Raw genomic sequence first — 22842 nt, forward strand, 5'->3', positions numbered from 1 at the left:
CTCTTTTTTTAAAAAAAAATTATTTATTTATTTATTTTTGGCTGTGTTGGGTCTTCACTGCTGCACGAATACTTTCTTTAGTTGCAGCGAGCAGGGGCTACTCTTCGTTGCAATGCGCGGGCTTCTCATTGCAGTGACTTCTCTTGTCGTAGAGCACGGGCTCTAGCCACACAGGCTTCAGTAGGTGTGGCATTTGGGCTCAGTAGTTGTGGCACACGGGCTCTAGAGCACAGGCTCTATAGCTGTGGCGCATGGGCCTAATTGCTCCACAGCATGTGGGAATCTTCCTAGCCCAGGGCTCGAACCCATATCCCCTGCATCGGCAGGCGGATTCTTAACCATTGCGCCACCAGGGAAGTCCTAGGATTCACTCTTCCTAGTGTACAATTCTGTAAGTTTTGACAAACGTATACAATTATGGAACCACCATCACAATTAAGATATAACAATTCTATCACTCCTCCAAAAACCTTTGAGAGCCCAGCCACAGTTAAATATATCTTCCTTTTGGGATCTGGTCCAAGGGCCTTTCACTTCCCCTCAGGAGACCATCTGGCCTTTCCCAGAGAGCTCTTGCTCTCAAGTTGATGGGAATAGCAAGGGACTGTGTTCACAGTCTAAGGGAGAGGGCCGGATACAACACATATAAGGCCATCCACCCAGACTCTCAAAATGCTCTCAACCCAGGAGGGTAGAAGGGAGGAGGGGACAGAGGGACCACCAGTGAGTCACTCCTAGGTTTGTCAAGAGCCAAAGGTACCCCTTTGCTTATCTGGTCTAGCAACTCTGCCCTGTCTCAGCCTCCTCAGATACATGCAACACACACAAACATACACACACTACCCACAACACAATTGTTTACACGTGCAAGTACACAGACACACATCTAATATATGTGAGTGCCTACATATACATGATCGATTCTATATACAAAAGTTCACTCACATACAAATAAACAGACATGTATATAGATAAACACAGGCACACGCTCATGCACAACTTTTGGGAAAGTTGCATCACATATGAACATTATCAGCAGTTTGCTCTTCCTGTTGCTCAACTTCATACTTCCCCAGGCCACGAGGCAGCAGATGCTGCCTCATTGCTGACTCTTCTTTGGGGCTTCTTTGTTGCTGTGAGTTATGGTGACTGAAGGTGATGTCTGATTTTCAACTGATTTAGGGAGCTTGTGTGGTTGAGAGACATGAGGAGCCTGATACTGGTTATGAATGAGGTATTGGGGGCTGGTGGGACAGCAGGACATGGATCTGTGTGCAGAGGGAGCTGACTGCCAGAGATGGCTGTGGGTGTGTCACTCTTTACCCAGATGTATTTGTGTTTCTTGTCTTAAGAAAGTCCATATTGTGAAGCTTATGTTTTTCTGTATGATCAGTGGGATTCATTTCAGTTTGCACATGGTGAACTCTTCACTGAGCATTGGAGAGGAAGGGGGTTTTGAGAACCTCTGGGTTCACCAGCTGACCTTTCTTGAATGCCCTGCTGTGAGCTGGGAGTGGGCAGGGTCTCTCTGGGTGGGGTCAGCCCTGTTAGTATAGATATGGACTGTCTTTGAAAGGATAAACAAGGCATTGCTGACATTGACTGATTTGGGGGCGGGAAACTGAGTGGTGGTATCAAGACCCTGTGTGGGGCTTCCCTGGTGGCGCAGTGGTTGAGAATTCACCTGCCGATGCAGGGGACGCGGGTTCGTGCCCCGGTCCGGGAGGATACCACATGCTGCGGAGCGGCTGGGCCCGTGAGCCATGGCCGCTGAGCCTGTGCGTCCGGAGCTTGTACTCTGCAACGGGAGAGGCCACAACAGTGAGAGGCCCGTGTACAACAACAACAACAACAAAAACAAAGACCCTGTGTGGTGAGATGCAGAGGGCTGTAGGAGTCCCCAGTTGTGGACTCTTAAAAGAGGTGCTGCATTAGCTGGGCCCCGAGGGAGGTCAGCAGGTGAAGGAGGGCAATTAATCTGATATTAGCTTGGGGTGCAGACTTGGCCCTATCTTCTCTTCAGAGGCTCTACCTGAGGCCAAGGCAAGAATGTACAGGTGGGAGGGTAAGGGGGGCTGTCCCAGCCTCCTCGCCTATATGGTGTGTCAGGCCAAGGTCCTCCCATCTGCCTAACCACTTTTCCCTTTCACCTCAGAGCAGGCTTAGTTTGGAAGGAGGAGGTAGGGAAGTTCCCGCTCCTGAGCTTTTCTTAGTGGAAGAGGCCATTGGCCCAGGGACTTTGGGATCCAAAAAGCTCTTTCTCCCTTTCAGAGGTACAGGTCTAAATTGGGTTAGCAGGGCCACAATCTAAGGCCTGAACTTCTAGGTCATTATCAGGCTCAGGTAGGGGCAGGGAGGTTTGTATGTGTTTACTGACACAAATCAGAGAAAATGGGTGAGATGGGAGGTGTGGAGGTGAGACAGGCTAGGACCCGGGGCCTTGGACCCTTTGCTTCAGTGGTTGCACAAGGGACTAAAAATAACTGCATGCATGGGCAGTTGGGGCAAATTATGAACAAGAAGATACAAAAAGACCAAAAGCCCAACTGCCACTTCTGAGGTGTCAGGAGCAAAAGCAGGGTACGGCACATGATCCCTCCACACAGCACCACCAAGGGGGTGGGCAGATCATCCAAGCCACCCCTCCAGCTTGATCCCTGGACCTGCCCCTACCCTCACCCCATTTAAGGGATCAACTCGTTCCCCTCAGGGAGTGAGCAAGGGCAGTTGTTACTTGTTTTCGCTCCCTTGTGCTTCAGCACGAGTCCCAATAAATCTTTGCCTGAATTTCTCATCTGGCTTATCAATTTCTATTAATTAAAGAGTCCAAGAACCTGGGTGGGTAACAGAGGAGGAGCCACAAATAAGTGATTAACTATGGGCTTTCCAAATGCCAAGGTGGGGATGGGTTATGGGTACTATGGTCCCAAACGGGGTGACTACTGGGAAAGTAGTTGAGTGAGTAGTAAGGCTTGACTGGAGACAGACTGTGTGAAGGGGGATGTTGGAAGAATAATAGGATGGGTGCATTGAGCCTGGATCATACCAAGCCTTAGCAGTCACACTGGGAAGAGTTTGTGCCCTACTGAGGATTCTGACTGGCAGGGTGTAGCATGACCAGAGCTGTGTGTCTGGCTGATTAATCTTGCTGTGTAAGTAAGGGAGACTAGAGGAAGGGGATGGCATTTCAAAAAGTTTTAATAATACTTATTTTTTGAGTAGATAATACATTCTTATGTTTCAAAACTCAAAAAGTACAAAACAATGTATAATGAAACATTTCCCTTCCGTTTCCGATCCCTGTCATTCAGTTTCTGTCCCTAGAAGCAATAAAGTTTAACAGAATAATTTATTCTTCCAAAAATAGTATATGCATATACAAGAAAGAATAAAGTACATATTTCTTTTATCTTTTTTTTGCGGTATATGGGCCTCTCACTGTTGTGGCCTCTCTCATTGCAGAGCACAGGCTCTGGACGCGCAGGATCAGCGGCCATGGCTCACAGGCCCAGCCGCTCCGCGGCATGTGGGATCTTCACGGACCAGGGCACGAACCTGTGTCCCCTGCATTGGCAGGTGGACTCTCAACCACTGGGCCACCAGGGAAGCCCTATTTTATCTTTTTTACACAGATGATAGCATATTACACACACCTTTTTTTTTACATGTATCACTTTAATTCACACAACAAACATATGAGGCAAGTAATATCATTATCTCCATTTTACAGATGAAAAAAATTAAGGCACAGAGAGGTTAAGAAATTTACCTAAAATTACAGATTTTGTAAATGGTAAAGTTGAGATTTGAACCTTGGATGTCTGACTTCAGAGATCCATTCAGAGTTCCACTCAGAGCTGTTGTTTAATAAGTGACTTTGTTTCTTCTACATTTTATTTATTTATTTTTAATATAATTTTTTTGAAGTATAGTTGATGTACAACATTATATAAATTACAGGTGTATGATGTAGTGATTCACAGTTTTTAAAGGTTATAGTTCATTTATACTTAGTATAAAATATTGGCTATATTCCTTGTGCTGTACACTATATCCTTGTAGCTTATTTTCTACCTAATATTTTGTAGCTCTTAATCCCCTACCCCTATATTGCTTTCTCCTACATTTTACTTGTATCTTCAGCTCAGATCTACTTTTTCATTTTTATTTTTTATTTTTATTTTTATTTTTTTTGCGGTACGCGGGCCTCTCTCCGCTGCGGCCTCTCGCGCCGCAGGGCACAGGCTCCGGACGCGCAGGCCCAGCGGCCATGGCCCACGGGCCCAGCCGCTCCGCGGCACGTGGGATCCTCCCGGACCGGGGCATGAACCCGCATCCCCTGCATCGGCAGGCGGACCCTCAACCACTTCGCCACCAGGGAAGCCCCTATTTTTTCATTTTTAAAAGCCAGTGTCCAAGAAGTAAATTCAGAACAAACAAAGAATGATGAGTTACCTTGAAATTTTATTTTATTTTTACTGTGGATTTTTTTCTCAATTTGAAAAATTGTGGTAAAATACACATAACATAAAAGTTACCATTTTAATCACGTTTACGTGTACATTCAGAGGCATTAAGTACATTCATAATGTTCGCAGCCACCACCATCCATCTCCAGAACTTTTTATTTTGCAAAATAGACACTCTATGCCAATTAAACAATAACTCCTCATTCCTCTCCTCCCATCCCCAGCTCCTGGCAACTGCTTTTCGCTTTCTGTCTCTATGACTTTGACTATTCTAGGTACCTTATATAAGTAGAATCATACAGTATTAGTCTTTCTGTGACTGGCTTATGTCACAAAAAGACGTCGCATGATGTCCTCAAGCCTCATCCATGTTGTAGCATATGTCAAAATTTCCTTCCTTTTTCAGGCTGAATAATGTCCCATTGTATCTATATACTACCTTTTACTTATTCATTCACCTATCGATGGACACTTGAGTTACTTCCATGTTTGAACTGTTACACACACAGTTTTGCACTTGCTTTTTACATTAGCGATATATCTTGGATTTTTTTCTGTATCGGTACCTAATGAGTCTCTTTTATTTTTTTCCTTGTCTTTTCTTCTTTCCTTTTCTTCCTGTTTTGTTTTACAGATGCATAATATTTCAATATTTACAAGCTGTAGTTTCTTTAACCTGTTCCCTAAAGCTGGATATTTTGATTGTTTCCAGTTTTTTTTTTGGGGGGGGGAAGGGGATTACTCTTACAAACAACACTGCAATACAAATATTTATAATTTTTCAGTTAGTGTTGATTGAAGATATGCCAATGACCTCATTCCAGCTTTCAAAGCAAGGTTTGGCTCTGTGAGCAGATCTGTGTGGACCTTTCCCAGGGGCTCATTCGCTCTGCTCTTGGGCTGATCTGTTGTGATCATATCCTCCCGCGCTTTACTTTGGTGTTGCTTTTGTAAGGTACAGACTTGCAAGGTTAGCCCTGCTGTTTCTGCATGTCTCCAGGGAAGAACTAACACCCAAGGGAGTAATAAGGCAGGTAATCTGGTGTCTTTCAAAATGATATTTTAAAAATATTTGTTGAATATATATTAAGCAAAGGGAAAGAAACTGATTTATTAATAAAAATTATATACTTTTTCTTTTATATTAAAAATAAGGGATTTATTACATGCACTGTATATATCATTGTATTTTATACAATATGAATTTTTCTTTTTTCCCAGTTTTTCCATTTTTGATATCATTATCCAGCAACACTCACTAAAGGTAGGGGTAACTTATAAGATACAGTTACAAAGTATTTTTCAAAACATACTTAGTGATTTTCTGGATTTCATGTAACCAGGATGTTTCACACTTTCAGTAACCTGTTCTTTTTCCAGCTTCCTTTTATAACTTCCTGAACCAAACAAGTGTTAAAAGTAGACAGAACTGTGCTATGATTTACTCATTGTTAAAATTTTCAGAACCAATAGAAATTTCTAATGGATATGACGTGGACTGTGTGTGTGTGTGTGTGTGTGTGTGTGTGTGTGTGTGTGTGTGTGTGTGGTGTGTAGGTGTGGGGAGGGAGGGAAAGAGAGAGAGAGAAGAATGAGTGTAAGGTTTTTGGCATGAACTGAAAGCATGAAGTGTTTTCAGTTACTGAGATGGGGAAAGCATGTAGAAGGGGCAGCATATTATGGGTGTAAATTAGAAATTTGATTTGGAATATGTTAACTTTGAGATGCCTCTTAGACCTCCAGATTGAGATGATAAGAAGTCAGCTAGATATACAAATCTGAGTTCAGGACAAGTTCCAGGCAGTGTTAATATATATGAAGCGCTTAAAATGGTACCTTACATATCCTTTTAAACAGGGCGGATCCTGACAGTCCTTTGTTCAAAATTCTACAGTGACTTTTCATTTTATTCAGAGACAAAGACAAAATCTTTACAGTGTGCCTACAAGGCTCTCTGTGATCTGCTTCCCCTACCCCAACATATTCTACTTGGGTGATGGTAATGCTAGCTGCTATAACAAATAAACCCCACAGTACCAGTGGCTTCACACAATTGAAGTCTGTTTCTTGTTCACCAGAGTCCAGTGGGGTTATTCTTGGTCAGCTGGAGACTTTCCTCCATGTAGTTGATTCAGAGATCCAGGTTCCTCTGTCTTCTGTTTTGCCATTCCTTAGAACCTCACAATTCTCTACTTTTAGCTGGTGGAAGGCAAAAAAGAGAGAGGGAAGAAGCCTCATTTGTTTCTTAAAATTTTAATTAATTAATTAAACTCATTTGCTTATTTTTTAAATTGTTTTTAAAATTGAAGTATAGTTGATTTACAATGCTGTGCCAATCTCTGCTGTATGGCAAAGTGACTCAGTTATACACATATGGACATTCTTTTTCTAATATTCTTTAACATTATGGTTTATCACACGATATTGAATACAGTTCCCTGTGCTATACAGTAGGACCTTGTTGTTTATCCATCCTATATATAATAGTTTACATCTGCTAATCCCCAACTCCCAGTCCTTCTCTCCCCCACTCCCCTCCCCCTTGGCAGCCACAAGTTTTTTCTCTATGTCTGTGAGTCTGTTTCTGTTTATTCTTTTTTTAAACCCCACATTTGTTTATTTACTTATTTTTGACTGTGTTGGGTCTTTGTTTCTGTGCGAGGGCTTTCTCTAGTTGTGGCAAGCGGGGCCACTCTTCATCGCGGTGCGTGGGCCTCTCACTATAGTGGCCTCTCTTGTTGCGGAGCACAGGCTCCAGACGCGCAGGCTCAGTAGCTGTGGCTCACGGGCCTAGTTGCTCCGTGGCATGTGGGATCTTCCCAGACCAGGGCTCGAACCTGTGTCCCCTGCATTAGCAGGCAGACTCTCAACCACTGTGCCACCAGGGAAGCCCCCCCGTTTCTGTTTTATAGATAGGTTCATTTGTGCCATATTTTAGATTCCACATATAAGTGATATCATATGGTATTTGTCTTTCTCTTTATGACTTACTTCACTTAGTATGATAATCTCTAGTTGCATCCATGTTGCTGCAAATGGCAATAGTTCTTTCTTTTTTTATGGCTGTGTAGTAGTCCACTGTATATATATCACATGTTCTTTATCCATGCATCTCTTGATGGACATTTAGCTTGTTTCCATGTCTTGGCTATAGTGAATAATGCTGCTATGAACATAGGGGTGCATGTATCTTTTTGAATTATAGTTTTGTCTGGGTATATGCCCAGGAGTGTGATTGATGGATCACATGGTAACTCTATTTTTAGTTTTCTGAGGAAGCTCCATACTGTTTTTCATAGTGGCTATACCAACTTACATTCCCACCAACAGTGTAGGAAGGGTTCCCTTTTCTCTCATTTGCTTCTTTTTTTATTTATTTTTAAAAATTTTGGCTGCACTGGGTCTTCGTTGCAGTGCGTGGGCTTCTCTCTAGTTGTGGCGCTGGCTGCAGAGCTAGTGGGCTCCAGAGCATGGGCTCAGTAGTTGCAGCGTGTGGGCTTAGTTGCCCTGCGGCATGTGGGATCTTAGTCCCCCGACCAGGGATCGAACCCACGTCCCCTGCATTGGAAGGTGGATTCTTAACCACTGGACCACCAGGGAAGTCCCTTCATTTGCTTCTTCTTCCTTTTTTAAAATTATTTATTTGGTTGCGCTGGGTCTTAGTTGCAGCCGGCAGACTCCTTAGTTGTGGCATGTGAACTTTTAGTTGCAGCATGCATGTGGGATCTAGTTCCCTGACCAGGGATCAAACCCGACCCCTTGCATTGGGAGCACGGAGTCTTAACCACTGCGCCACCAGGAAGTCCCCCCTCATTTGCTTCTTAAATACACTAATCTAGCAGTGACACACATAAAGTCCTTCACATATTCTATTGGTGAGAACCAGTCACATGACCAACATGTGACTGGAAGTGGGGTGGGAAACGTTGTCCCTGACCAGGCAGCTGCTTCCTAGGGACAACTCCACACACTGTGGAAGGAGAAACATGATTATTTGGTGAACTGCAAGCCAACATCACCATACCTATCATCTTCTCCCACTCCTCCCACCCGCAACACTTCCCAGCCATCCTAACCTTCTTATTGCTCCTTGACCACTCCAGGCACACTTTTGCCTCATGCCCTTTCCTGGATTTATCTTCCCTCAGATGTCAACTTGCTCTCTCTCAGATCCTTCATGCTGAAGTGGGTGCCCCAGGTTGCTGCTTATTAAGAGTATATTATGTTCCAGATATTTAAAATTCCTTTCTTTGTTCATTAAAAAAATTAATTTATGAATCTTAAAAGCAATCTTGTGGGGATAAGGTTGATTTTTCTCATTCCAGAGAAGTTAACTGATGTGCCTCTCAGCTCATACAGCTAGTAGGAGTGGGAGTGAGGATTTAAAGTAAAACTTAAAAGCATTCAGCTCTGTTTTTTTTCTCTGACTCTGGCAGAAGCAATCACTCTGCCAAACATATTTCCTACTGGGAAGGAGATCACTTTACAGTTGAGTATTCTGGGCCTCTGAGCAGTTACATTTCCCAGGGCAAATTAATACAGTCTTTCGTTTTAACTTGTTTTACGAGTTGAGTTAGTGTGAGGGGTCTCCTAGCACCTGATCACCCTGGACACATTGGATAAAAATTTCTGGGCTTCAAATTGAGGATAATTAAGACTTTTTGAAGTCTTCTTCCACATGACTCCCAGAGTGATCATTCTAAGATGTGAGTCAGATCTTGTCACTCTCAGTTTTATTTTGTTTATTTTTTTAAAAAATTAAGGCTCTTGGGCTTCCCTGGTGGCACAGTGGTTGAGAGTCTGCCTGCCGATGCAGGGGACACAGGTTCGTGCCCCGGTCTGGGAAGATCCCACGTGCCATGGAGCGGCTAGGCTTGTGAGCCATGGCCGCTGAGCCTGCGCGTCTGGAGCCTGTGCTCCGCAATGGGAGAGGCCACAACAGAGAGAGGCCCGCGTACTGCAAAAAAAAAAAAAAAAAAAAAAAAAAAGCTCTTTATTTATTTTTTAAAAAAATTATTTATTTTAAAATTCTTGGCTGTGTTGGGTCTTCATTGCTGTGTGCGGGCTTTCTCTAGTTGCAGAGTACAGGGGCTACTCTTCTTTGTGGTGTGTGGGCTTCTCATTGCAGTGCCTTGCACAGGCTTCAGTAGTTGTGGCACACGGGCTTAGTTGCTCCGCAGCATGTGGGATCTTCCTGGACCAGGGCTCGAACCCGTGTAGCCTGCACTGGCAGGCGGATTCTTAACCACTGCGTCACCAGGGAAGTCCCTCCTCAGCTTTAATTCCTTCAGTTTACCATTCTTCTAACACAGGGCAAATTCTTTAGCCTGGCATTGGAAGCCTTTCCTGCTCTGTCCCCCTCCTCTCTCCCTGGTTTTATCTCCTTTTAATTCTCTATCTCCCAGAGAAATGAATTACTTGTTGTTGCCTGTATGTAACTATTTTAATCTGTCACTCCCTGTTGTTGCACACGCTGCCTGAAACATCCTTTCCTCCCCCTTTTACTTGAGAAATTCTTTTTGATCCTTTGGAACTCAGGTCGGATTATATCTCCTTCTGGAAGCCTTCCCTGACCATCCCCCAACCTGGAAAGATGCCCCTCTTCTGTGCTTTGTAAACATTTAGCTCTCTAAGCCTCCTCTACTGTCTCTGCATCCCCAGCATGCAAGATAGGGTGAGGCATCACCCTAAATGCACTTTGTGAAGCTACCTTTTCTACACTTTTCTCTTACTAGTCAGGCAGGTTACATACAAAGAGGAGCAGGTACTATGGTTCCAAGTGACATTGGCTGTGACCTCCAAGCCAACCCCCTACCCCCACCCCGGGAACCAATACTTAAGAGAGGTACCCAGGAGAGAACCCAGGAGATAGCCCTGGGTCAGCCCTTGGGGAAGCCAGCTGCCTTTTAGGGCTTTTAGCAGCAGCCTGCTAGAGCAAACCCTAGGCACACCTCTTGCTGGAATAATAATATAATCTCTAATATTTATTCAGTGCCTTCTACTTCTAGGCACTATTCTGACTACTTAACCTGTATGCATATTTATATCATGTAATCTTCACAGAAAACATGACTGCTGGCTCCTGGAGATTGCCCAAGGTCACACAGTAAATGATAAAGTCCAGATTCAAATCTAAGCATTCTGTGTCTAGAGCCCATTTTAGTAACCACTCTACATATTGCCTTCTTGGTTTCTGATCTCCAGTTTCCTGCTTAGCTTCTGTGGGAAACCAAATCGCAGGGTCCCAACACAAGTACCAGGAGGCAAGTTTCTCTCCTCCTCATCCCCCACTTCTCTCAGGAGGACCGACTCAGGGATGGAACTGAGAATTCTCAGAAGCAGAAGGGGAGCTCCAAAGTGGCATGGGTCTCTGGCGGCTCTAGGAGAGAAAAAGGGACAGCCTGGTGCATGGGAAAAGGCCTGGCTGGACTGGCGGGGAGGGAGCGGAGACCACGAGCCCAGGATTCTGGTCCAGGCTTTGTCTCTTAGACTCTATGTAACCTTGGGGAAAGTCCTTGCTTCTTTCTGAGCCTTAGTTTCCCCATTTGTAAGCCTAGGGTAAATATAGGGCGGGCAGATCTACCTCGGCCAAAAGAGGGGGAATCCTCAGCTCTACTCGGGAAAGGGCCAGGAGTGGACGTTAGGGAGCGGGGTCAGGGAGAAGGCGCTATCTGGGGTCTAGGCCGGTGGGCTTCCTGGAGTTAGGATGAGGTGGGCTTCCGAGCTCAATCCTGCGACCCTATTGCTGTGACAGGGCCGGTCTAAACAGGAGATCGCCGGACCTCTAGTGGGAGGCAGAGCGTGGGCCAGGGTCCCGGCTCTGCAGGATGCGTCCATCCATCCCGCACCTCCTCTGCCTTCCCTAAAGGAGTCGCAGCCCCGAGGGGGTGGAGGTTGCGGGCGCCCCAGTAGTTGCCCGCCGCGCTGCGGAGACCGCCTAGGAAGCTGCGGCCAGCCTGCCCGAAGAGCATCACGTCATCCTTTCCGCGAGGCGCCCGCCCCCTCCCCGAAGGCGCCTGCGCAGGCGCGGCGGGAGGGGGCCGCGGTGGGGGTTCTCCTCAGCGCTTTACGCCCTTTTCCAGGCTCTCTCCGGCCGCGGCGCTCTCGGCTGGCGGCGGCGGCGGCGGCGGCGGCGCAGAGGGGAAGGCGTCCAGGATGCGGCGCGGGGCGGCCCGGTGCCCCCCTGCCCCGTCACGGCAGCCGCGGCGGCCGCGGGGACCGGGCCAAGGCCGGGGGCGGCGGCCGGAGCCGCGGTAGCGTCGGCGCCGGCGGGAGGGGCGGCCTGAGGGCGGGCGGGAGCCCGGTGCGGGAGCTCCGCGCTCCGCACTGCCCGGCCGGGCTCGGCCCCGGCGCCATGAGCGGCGGCGGCGGCGGCGGAGGGGTCTCGGCGCCCAGTCGCTTCGCCGACTACTTTGTCATCTGCGGGCTGGACACTGAGACCGGGCTGGAGCCGGACGAGCTGTCGGGTGAGTGCGCGCTGAGCCCGGGGCTTCTTCCCCGCGGCCGCCGGGGACCCCCGAGGAAACCACCCCACCTCCGCTTTGTCCCGGGAGCAGCAGGGCGAGGGTCGGTCGGAAGGACCCAGGGCGGGCGTGGGGTAGGGGGCGTCACTCTGGAGGAGGGGAAACGGGCGAGCGGCTCTGAGCCTTGAGGGTTCCGAACGGCCCCTGCTCCCCGCTGAGCTGTGGCCAGGTCCTCCCGGACGAGGAGGAGAGAAGGGTTGTCTTCACAGTCTGGTGAAGGTTGAATGACTTAGTATAAAATAAAGGGAAGCTTGTCCTCGAACACCCATTAGGGAGGGAAGAAGATATCCCACGTCCTGGTGAAAGTAAGTTCCACCCAGACTTAAAAAAAAAAAAAACAACAAAAACTTGGTGAGTTTATCTGGCCTCTTCCCAAGAAGCCTGTGATTGCAGTTCCTCAAAACCGTTCTAACCCAGCGCTGGGCTGGGCCCCCTGGGTTGATGGGACATGAAGTAATAAAGTGAACTTGGGCCTCACCAAGGAGGGTGAGAACTCCCTTACATCTAGAAAGGGCTTGTACCCCGGGGCCGTGCCTTTTTATTGAAAATAATTTATGTCCTTTATGAGGCCAGCGTCATTTGTGAATAAAAGGGCAGCAGCCTAGTTGGAGAGCCTGGGTTGCGTAGTGATGCTTCTCAAGTCATCTTTCAAAGGGAAGTGGTGGGGAAGTGAAGATAGGGCCCAGATCAGATTTGGCACTAATTGCCCAAGAGTGTCAGAATTGTAAAATCCCATGAATTCCACTGCACCGGTGTCAGAGTTGTAAAATCCCCGCGAACTCCACTGCACCGTCATTGGAGCCTTTGAATCTCAAGGTTTGGAAAAGTTTTTGCCTGGAGTGTCCAGTTTGCAGGTTTCATGTGGGTGGAGGTTTGTTGTGTCATCCTGATTTGATGAGAGATACTCCTTTCTACTGTTCTGTCATGATGTGTTTACTGTAAAGTTTATCTCCTGAAGGTGATTATCCTGTTGACTAATTTTACTTTGCTTCAGAGATGACAGGACAGGTTTTGTGTGTTTTTTTTTCCCCCATCAGAAAAATTTCAGTGTTTCTTATGAAAAAAAAAAAAGGTTCATACTTCGAAATGGACTTTTTTTTTTTAAGTGTGTTGTATCACATTTATTGATTTGCATATGTTGAAACTTTCTTAAATCCCAGGGATAAATCCCACTTGGTCGTGGTGTATGATCCTTTTAATGTGTTATCGAATTTGGTTTGTTAAATATTTTACTGAGAATTTTTACACCTATATTCATCAGGGATACTGGGCTATAGATTTTTTTCCTTGTAGTGTCCTTACCTGGCTTTGGTATCAGAGTGGCCTCGGAAAATGAGTTTGGAAGTGTTCTGACCTCTTCAGTTTTTTGAAGAGTTTGACAAAGATTGATGTTAATTCTTCTTTAAATGTTTGGTAGAATTCACTAGGGATACCATCTGGTCCTTGGTTTTTCTTTGTTGGGAGGTTTTTGATTACTGATTCAATTTCCTTACTCATTATTAGTTTGCTCAGATTTTCTATTTTCTCATGATTCAGTCTTCGTAGGTTGTACGTTTCTAGAAATTTATCCATTTCTTTTAGATTGTCCTATTTGTCAAAATGGACTTTAAAAAAAGTGATAAATTGATGACCTTTAACAAGGTCAGAGCAAATACACTATTTCCTCAAATCAATAGCAAGTGGAGAAAAAATCATGAATCAATAATACAGTTAATACTAGGCCTCTTGTTGGGGTAGTTTTAAGTTCACTTTTTTAGGTCTTCAAATTTTTATAATACTGATGTTAATTTTTCATCTGTGTTTCCAATTTGTTAAGTTTGTGACTTTGCGATGCATTAATAGTTGTTGGAATTCAGTTCATGGTACTGGAACTAGAAGGGACCTCAGAGAGGAAAATGAGGCCCAGGAAGGACAGTAGGGCCTATGTCCTGCTAGTTAATTGCTTGACTTTGATCCCGTGCTCCTCTCCTGACACTAAACTTCATCTCATTGCTTGGCTGGGTCTTAGAAAACACTAACATGTTGAGAAAGATTAAAAATGACACAGTTCTCCCCAGTAAAAGAAACTTTAAATTGGTGGAATAAACCAGTGTTATTTTTATGTTGTACATTTAAGTGTCTATTAAATTATATAGACATTCGATTTTCAAAAATAAAGAGAATGTTTTGCAAATGATAAAGCTTAGGAGTGGAGCCAGGAAGTGATTTGTCAGTGAGAGCATGGGTTTTGGGGTTAAACATTCTTGCTCTGCTGTTGACTAACTCTGTGACTGGGGGCCAAGTTAGATAACTCTGCTGGGGCCCTCATCTATGAAAAAGAGAATGTAGGGCTTCCCTGGTGGCGCAGTGGTTGAGAATCCGCCTGCCAATGCAGGGGACACGGGTTCGTGCCCTGGTCTGGGAAGATCCCACATGCCGCGGAGCGGCTAGGCCCGTGAGCCATGGCCGCTGAGCCTGCGCGTCCGGAGCCTGTGCTTCGCAACGGGAGAGGCCACAACAGTGAGAGGTCTGCGTACCGCAAAAAAAAAAAGAAAGAAATGTAAATAAAAAGCGTCTCATCAAGTAGATTCTCAAAAGTTTAATTCTCTTTTAGTGAATATCTGTTAATTATGTGGCTTTTCAGCAAGCTCAAATTATATACCTGTGAAAGCTTATTGAGAGAATAAAGAAGGGGAGGATGAACTGTATAAAATGTGTAAGGAAGGGTATTTTTCTGTCTTTTTAAGTGTGGTTGCAGTAGTGGAATGCCAAGACTATATATTCAATAGGTGGCCTTTGTTAGAATAAGCACTGATTGAAGGATTTCTTCTTTTCCTTCATTTCATTTCTGGTGGGTTGATAGGGGAATCTGGACTACGCAGAGGAAATCTTTGAGGAAAACAAAACAGAATACAAATAGCTCTGCGGGTCAGTCTTGAGACTCTCCAGGGTGCATTTTCTCTCTGCCTTATAGCTCCTAAACTGATGATGTCATAGTAAATGAAACTACAGGAAATTGTGAATTGCACCCAGGTTCTCTAGGGAGGTACCAAGGAGTCTATGTTCTCTCCAAGCAAATTAAGTTATATACATCAGATAGTTTCTATACTCTAGGAGTGAATCCAGAACAAGCAGATCAAAGATGCTCAGTGTTCCTTTTGGCTTTATGGAGAAAGGTTAAGATTCATTTTTTTCTGTTTGCAGCAATAAGCATAGAGCTTGCTGTGTTGCATATAGACTCTGATCATTGAATTTATAGGAGTCTTTCCGTGTCACCTCTCCCCTTTCCTCTAAGACTTAAGTATTTAGGCAAGTCATGTAGTTATTTGTTGTGCAAGGAACAGAGGAAGATATGAAAATTAATTTTGTTTTCTCTTCTGGTTAGTTGAGGGAGTACTTTGGGTTGAAGGAGAGAAAGGTAATCTATTGGTGAAGCAGAAGTCTAGCCAACTTTAAGAAATGGTATCTGCTTGTTAGCTTTTTGAGTTTGTCAAGGAGCTAAGCAAATCTGGAAGAAACGTTTTTGATTTTTCATTATTGTTGGCCCATTCTAAGTGGGGAGGCAGATGGTAGTAGAGTCCAGTCCCTCTTTCTGCCTCTTTGATGGATGGGTGTTCTGGGCATCTTCATTTTCCATTTTTCTTCTTATGGTCACCACCAGGTAACTGCAGGAGAAGGTTTACCATGACATGGGACTCCTGAGTTTACTTTCCCTATTTCTGCCTGAAAGTTAAGTTTCCAGAATGCTAGTAACCTATTACTATGGAATCTTTATGTTCCTCTGCACTGACCTGCACCCAGCATTGAGATATAAGTATCCTAGGCTTATGCATCCACTACTGCAGTTTCCCAGGCTCTGAGTGTTGGGTCTTGCCAAGAATCGAAGAGAGGGCTTAGGAACATAGATAGTTGGGAAACTGGCCAGTGTCCTGTATGAACCTGCTTAGAAGACTGACATACCCTGAAATCATCTCTTAATGTCATCATTAGAAGAGAGAAAAAATGCTCCCTGTCCAGGAAAGCCAGAGGACTGGTCAGATCATACTTCTCCTTAACTATATTGGGCAATGAAATTAGAACAACAGAATCATGGAATGTCAAACATGGAAGCTCTCTTAGAGACTATATAACCTTCTGATTTTACAGATGAGGAAACTGAGGCTCTGAGAAAGTTGGAGAATATTTGTCTCCCTTGCCACGTTTTATCCTTCTTTTCTGCTACTGGAGTGATGCTTTGCATGCTTTGCAGTAGTTTGATGAGTGTGGCGGAGACAAGTAAAATACTTGTCTGGCAGGGGTGGGAACAGACATGGCAGTTTTGTCTAGTGCAGGTTTCCGTTTCATGTTAAGCAAGAATACTGTGCATGATTATCAAGAGAGAGATCTTAATTTTTTTTAGCTTTTTCTTTTTAAATATATTTTAAAAATTTTGTTTATTTTTTTTGGCTGCTTTGGGTCTTTGTTGCTGCGTGCGGGCTCTTCTCTGGTTGCAGTGAGTGGGGGTTACTCTTCGTTGCGGTGCGCAGGTTTCTCATTGTGGTGGCTTCTCTTGTTGCAGAGCACGGGCTGTAGGTGCGCAGGCTTCAGTAGTTGTGGAGCACTGGCTCAGTAGTTGTGGCTCGCGGGCCTATTTGTTCCGTGGCATGTGGGATCTTCCCAGACCATGGTTCGAACCCATGTTCCCTGCGTTGGCAGGAGGATTCCCAACCACTGCGCCACCAGCGAAGCCTAGCTTTTTCTTTTAATGTAATTTCACACCAAACATTGACATGAATGGTACAACGAACTTCAGTACATCCTTTTTCCAGATTCACTGTTAACATTTTGCTCCAGTTGCTTTATCACTTATATATGTGTCTTATCTTTCTCTCTCTAATATATAAAAAAATCTTCATTGAGATTTAATTCTCCTATTTAAAGTACACAATTCAGTTTTTTTAGTATATTCACAGAGTTACGCAATCATGACTAAAATCAATTTTAGAATATTTTCATCACTCTCCCCCCAAAACCTTTACCCTTTAGCAGTTACTTCCCATATCCTTCCAACTCCCTAACACCCCAGCTCTAAGCAACCACTAATCTACTTTTTTTTTCCTCCTTGGGTGAAAAAACTATTATTTTCTTATCACCAAATCAGTACTAGTTCACATCATTATTCTTCACATCCATGATAATAAGAAAAACTTAATCTCTTCGTAGTAGTTAACATTTTAATATAGATCCTTCTAGACCTTTTATTAAAATGAAAGTTATTTTTGTTATTGTACTCATAATTTTGTAACAACAGGTGCTGATGAGTTGGAGAAAGAAGAGAGTTTGAGGGCAGTAGGTTGATTGGGAACCACTAATCTACCTTTGATCTTTATGGATTTGTCTATTCTGGACATTACATATAAATGGAATCACATAATATATGGTCTTTTGTGATTGGCTTCTTTCACCTAGCATGTTTTCAAGGTTCATCTATTTTGTAGCATGTATCAGTATATCATTTCTTTTTATGGCTGAATGACATTGTATAAATATACCACATTTTACTTATCGTAAGTTGATGGACATTTGGGTTATTTATATACTTTTTGGTTATTATAAATAATGCTACTGTAAACATTTGTGTACATATTTTTGTGTAGACATATGTTTTCATATCTCTTAGGTATATACCTAGGAGTGGAATAGCTGGATCATATGGCAACTCTATGTTTAACCTTTTGAGAAATTGCAGTCTTTTCCAAAACAGCTGCACCGGTTTACATTCCCACTAGCAGTGTTTGAGGGATCCACACTCTATATCCTCACCAACACTTATTATCTTTTTGATCATGGGCATCCTAGTAGGTGCAAAGTGGGTATCTAGTGGGTATCTCAGTGTGGTTTTGATTTGCATATTCTTGATGACTAAGAAGGGTATTTTATTTAAAAGAAAAAGAAAGTTATATCTTCTCAGAGATGAAGTGGGTATAAAAAGTTTGATGAGCCAGTTTCAAACAGGGAGTCAATTTGAAATAACCTTAATTTTTATTTTCCTCTACCAATCTGGTCAATTCAGCACAGATTCTCTCATGATCATTTTATAAAAGCATCCCTGCTCTGAAGCTGAGACTCCTAGCTGAAGCAAAACTCAAATCCTGGTAGCTTACCTCAGGTATCTGTGGATACTTCCAGAGTTCAGGGTAGAAGGGGGAGATTTCCTAAGTTAGGTCACGTGTTTCCTTTTATAAGGTAGAGCAAGTAAGAAGTCAAGAGGAGACACTACTAGCACACAGAAAACAACTACAGAACAGCCCCAAGGCGATTTAAAAGTATATGCTAAATGTAGTTGGAGAGGCTATATTTTTAACATAAGAGCACCCTACTTCACACTCTCTCAGGTAGGGAGGATCACATTAAAGGTAAGTGGATTTTACTTTAGTAACAATGGGGCTCTGCTCCTCTCTTCTTAGGAGGAAATCCCTAGTCACAGTGTTTCGTGCTTAAACCAAATTCTTAGACTCTGTTCCGCCCTTCCTTCCTTCTGTACTAGATTATAAATAAAGTTTTCTTTGCCTAGGGCCTCCTTCGGCAATACCCATTTCCAGTCCTATATCGTTTTATAAGCTTGTTTTTTGCTAAATCTGGTGGAAGGTGTACTTGTACTTGGCTTGGCTTCTCAATTCCTGTTGCCATCCCTGGATTTGAATTACTGTCAGGAGGTCTCAGAGGTCTCTCAGGAACTTAGGTAGACATGAGGGAACCTATACTTGATATGTTTTAGGTTTCTGCTGATATGGCATAGGACCTAGTAAAAGAGAGAAAGCCTTGCCCTTTAGAAGCTGGTGACTTCTTGTGGAATTCAGTGATTACACAGAGACTGTTGTTGTCAGATTTTTAGGTTTAGTTCTCAAAAGTTAATAAGCGAGACAGTTACTGGTCAAATGTCTATGTTCCAGATGTTTTGTGATGACTTATTTTAGTTTAGAGTATACAGAACCCTGGACTGGGTTTGTGAGTGTCAGAGTCCTGTCGTGGTGGAAAATGAGGGCATGTGCTAGCTTTCAAGCTGTTTTCTTCCAAGTGTGCTTCCAAGGGGTCGGGTATGGCTCCAGGAAGTTAGATGGGAACAGCTATGGTTTAGACCATCAGGTTTCTCAAATGTTATACTTAGGATATTTGCTTGATGGTCATCCACGGGATCTATCATAGTTTCTTTCTTTTTTTTTTTTAAAAAATTATTTATTTATTTATTTATGGCTGTGTTGGGTCTTCGTTTCTGTGCGAGGGCTTTCTCTAGCTGTGGCAAGTGGGGGCCACTCTTCATTGCGGTGCGCGGGCCTCTCACTGTCGCGGCCTCTTGTTGCGGAGCATAGGCTCCAGACGTGTAGGCTCAGTAATTGTGGCTTGCGGGCCCAGTTTCTCCGCAGCATGTGGGATCTTCCCAGACCAGGGCTCGAACCCTTGTCCCCTGCATTGGCAGGCAGATTCTCAACCACTGCGCCACCAGGGAAGGGAAGCCCCCATAGTTTCTTGTTAAAGAGAGCCAGGTTAGTGATTCCTGTTTGTTTCGTTCATTAGTGTGATGGGCAGTTCAGGTCGAAATTTTGCTTGGCCATCTGTGGTCTACTGAATGGGCTGAACTAGCTGCATTAGTCTAAAATGTTTTCATGGAGTGCTGAGAGGCTGTGAGCAGGGAGAAGATGTGTGGAGGTTCCTCTTATTAAGCTTTATCCCTCTGTGAGTGTGGGATATCTTGTTTTCTAAACTACTTCTAGTTGGCAAAACATAATATAAGTGTGCATTCATTTATATTGGTCACAGAATCAAAAACTGTCAGAGCTAGATCTGAGATAGTCCAGCCACCACTCTTGACACATGGTGATTAATATTTGTAAATATTAATATTTGTAATGATTAATGTAATGATTAATATTTGTAAATGATTTAATAGTTTTTAAACAGTTTTTAATATTTTCAGTCCCATTTGAAAATATAATTTTTTGTCCACTGTTACCCAGAAAGTTAGAAAGAACTGTTAGAATCCAGGTCTTCTGTCTGCTGTCTCACCAGTGATGAGATTATTCTTTTTTTTTTTTTTTTTTTTTTGGCTGTGTCATTCAGCTTTTAGGATCTTAGTTCCCCGACCAGGGATTGAACCTGAGCCCTCGGCAGTGAAAGCCCAGAGTCCTAACCACTGGACCGCCAGGGAATTCCTGAGCTTATTCTTTTAAAATGATAGATGTGGGTATACTGAAGCAATGGCTTAATCATTGAGTGTAGAAGAGCTGTGGCATGGCCTCTTTGATCAGTCAGTCACCAACCCACAATGCAGTAGAGGAACTCTGTCAGGGGAGGAGTCAGGTCACTCATTTTTTGAATTATAGTTAAGGCTGGTTGTTATTTTTTATATATATATTTTCCTGTCTCCCCATTCTTATCAGTTCTGGAAATGTTTTTCTTAGACCAAATAGTTACTGGGGCTTTGTTTCTAAGAAGTTCTGTTTTTGTGTGGCTGTTTCAGGATGTTTTATGCTATTTGTCTGAGGTCTGTTTTCTTTGAAAAGAAAAAAAAGAGGTTTGCACCTACTAACCTCAGAAATCCCTCTGTGTAGCCTGCGGGTTGCATCTTTTTGTGGTTGTTGTTGGGTGCTGGCTATGACTTCTGATTTGCCATATTCTTTATAATGAAAGGTAATGGGAAGCAACTAAGAAACTTTCAGGATTTTTTGGTTTTTTGAATTTAATTTAATTTATTTTTTTATACAGCAGGTTCTTATTAGTTATCTATTTTATACATATTAGTGTATACATGTCAATCCCAATCTCCCAATTCATCCCACCACCACCACCTCCCCTGCCACTTTCTCCCCTTGGAGTCCATACGTTTGTTCTCTACATCTGTGTCTCCATTTCTGCCCTGCAAACTGGTTCATCTGTACCATTTTTCTAGGTTCCACATATATGAGTTAATATACGATATTTGTTTTTCTCTTTCTGACTTACTTCACTCTGTATGACAGTCTCTAGATCCATCCATGTCTCTACAAGTGACCCAAATTTTGTTCCTTTTTATGGCTGAATAATATTCCATTGTATATATGTACCACATCTTCTTTATCCATTCATCTGTCGATGGGCGTTTAGGTTGCTTCCATGACCTGGCTATTGTAAAGAAACTTTCAGGCTTTTTAAAGTCAGGAAGACAGAGAAGGAAATGATTTAGAAATAATAATCATAAGCCATGATTTATAAGTGGATAAACCCAACTTACAACAAATTATATTCATTAAAAACAGTAATACATTAGAATTACTCTCCAGGAATGTCAAAAGAATTGGTTCCTTTCTCAGTTGTGTCATCTCTGCTGTCCTTTTTTTCTTTATTTTTGTAGTTTTAGAATACCGGCTTTCTAACAACATCATGAAGATAGGTATTAATTATTGTTATATTGTTGAAGAAAACCAGAGGTTTTATTTTGAGTAAGTTAAATGTCTCTTTTCTTATTTTCCCCATAGTCTTTTTTTTTTTAATTAAAAAAAATATTTATTTATTTATATTTTGGCAGCATCAGGTCTTAGTTGTGGCACGTGGGATCTTTTGTTGCAGCACGTGGGCCCTTTGTTGCAGTGTGGGCTTCTCTCTAGTTGTGGCACACAGGTTCATTAGTTGTGGTGCACGTGCTCATTAGTTGTGGAGCATAGGCTTATTTGCCCCGTGGCATGTGAGATCTTAGTTCCTTGACCCAGGGATCAAGCCGACGTCCCCTGCATTGCAAGATTGATTCTTAACCACTGAACGACCAGGGAAGTCCCTTCCCTGGAGTCTTTATTTGACAATGACCATTACATAAAAATTTTTTTTACTTATTATGAAAACCGTAGGTCATTATACAAATTAAAAAATTACAGAACTATGTTATAACTTCTCTTGTCCCAGAGTCAGGTAGACAAATTTCTGAGCTTTGCTAGAAGAAATGCTTTACATAGTAGGTATTTGATAAAGATTTGTATTAATTATGAAAAGGTAAAGGCTGCTTATTCAGATTTTCAGAGAATTGTATGTAATCATATATATATATTTTTCTGATATAAGGCACAGTACTTAACTTTTTAGAACTTAAAGAAGCCAGACTTCCACAGCTTTTCTAAGTGTTAAGTAATAAAGAAGGTGGGATCTGTAGAGGAGAAGAGTAGCAATGATTGTTTACCCATACTCAGAAAGCTGAGGGCCAACGTCAGATTTAGAGGTAAGATGGTGATGGGAGAGGCATTTTGTATTGCACTGTGATTATTTTGTAATTTTTAATGTATAAAGCTAATTTTTTTTTTTTTTTTTTTTTGCGGTACGCGGGCCTCTCACTGTTGTGGCCTCTCCCGTTGCGGAGCACAGGCTCCGGACGCGCAGGCTCAGCGGCCATGGCTCACGGGCCCAGCTGCTCCACGCGGCATGTGGGATCTTCCTGGACCAGGGCACAAACCTGTGTCCCCTTCATCGGCAGGTGGACTCTCAACCACTGCACCACCAGGGAAGCCCTAAAGCTAACTTTTATAATAGTTCAGATGAACCTTTTTTTTTTTTTAAAGAATCTATTTTTAGTTTATTTAACCAGTCCCATGGACTTAGGATCACAATCTCTTACAAATACCTAGAAGTATCACCTGCTAAACTGACATCCATCCAGTTTTTCTTAACTCTGAGGTTCTGTATGTTCAAATGGTATTTAATCCCTTTCTTTGCTAAGTAATTAACCTAGTATTCTTCTTTTACCCCCATTTTCTCACATCTCTGTGAAACATATTCTTTCCACTGCACTTTTATTGTGTGGAAAGTTGGTATTTAAGCATTTGTAATTTTATCTTCTAGAAGAATGTTTAGTGTTTTGTGGAGGATTGTTG

The 22842-nt window shown here is 43.2% G+C and overlaps 1 protein-coding gene across 4 annotated transcripts in view; it reads left to right on the top strand.

Moving 5' to 3' along the window:
• Nucleotides 1–11754: 11754 nt before the first annotated feature.
• DENND5A (DENN domain containing 5A) overlaps nucleotides 11755–22842 on the top strand; it is a 112715-nt gene continuing 101627 nt past the window's right edge. For 2 of the 4 annotated variants that reach the window (XM_059069146.2, XM_067038650.1), the window contains exon 1: nucleotides 11755–11935. In XM_059069146.2, coding sequence (XP_058925129.1) covers nucleotides 11824–11935 — 112 coding nt within the window. In that variant the 5' untranslated portion in view covers nucleotides 11755–11823. The remainder of the gene's footprint in view (nucleotides 11936–22842) is intronic. The other 2 variants (XM_067038649.1, XM_067038647.1) reach the window with 1 other exon arrangement.

The sequence above is a fragment of the Kogia breviceps genome, chromosome 7 (genome assembly GCF_026419965.1).
Source record: "Kogia breviceps isolate mKogBre1 chromosome 7, mKogBre1 haplotype 1, whole genome shotgun sequence".
NCBI lineage: Eukaryota > Metazoa > Chordata > Mammalia > Artiodactyla > Physeteridae > Kogia > Kogia breviceps.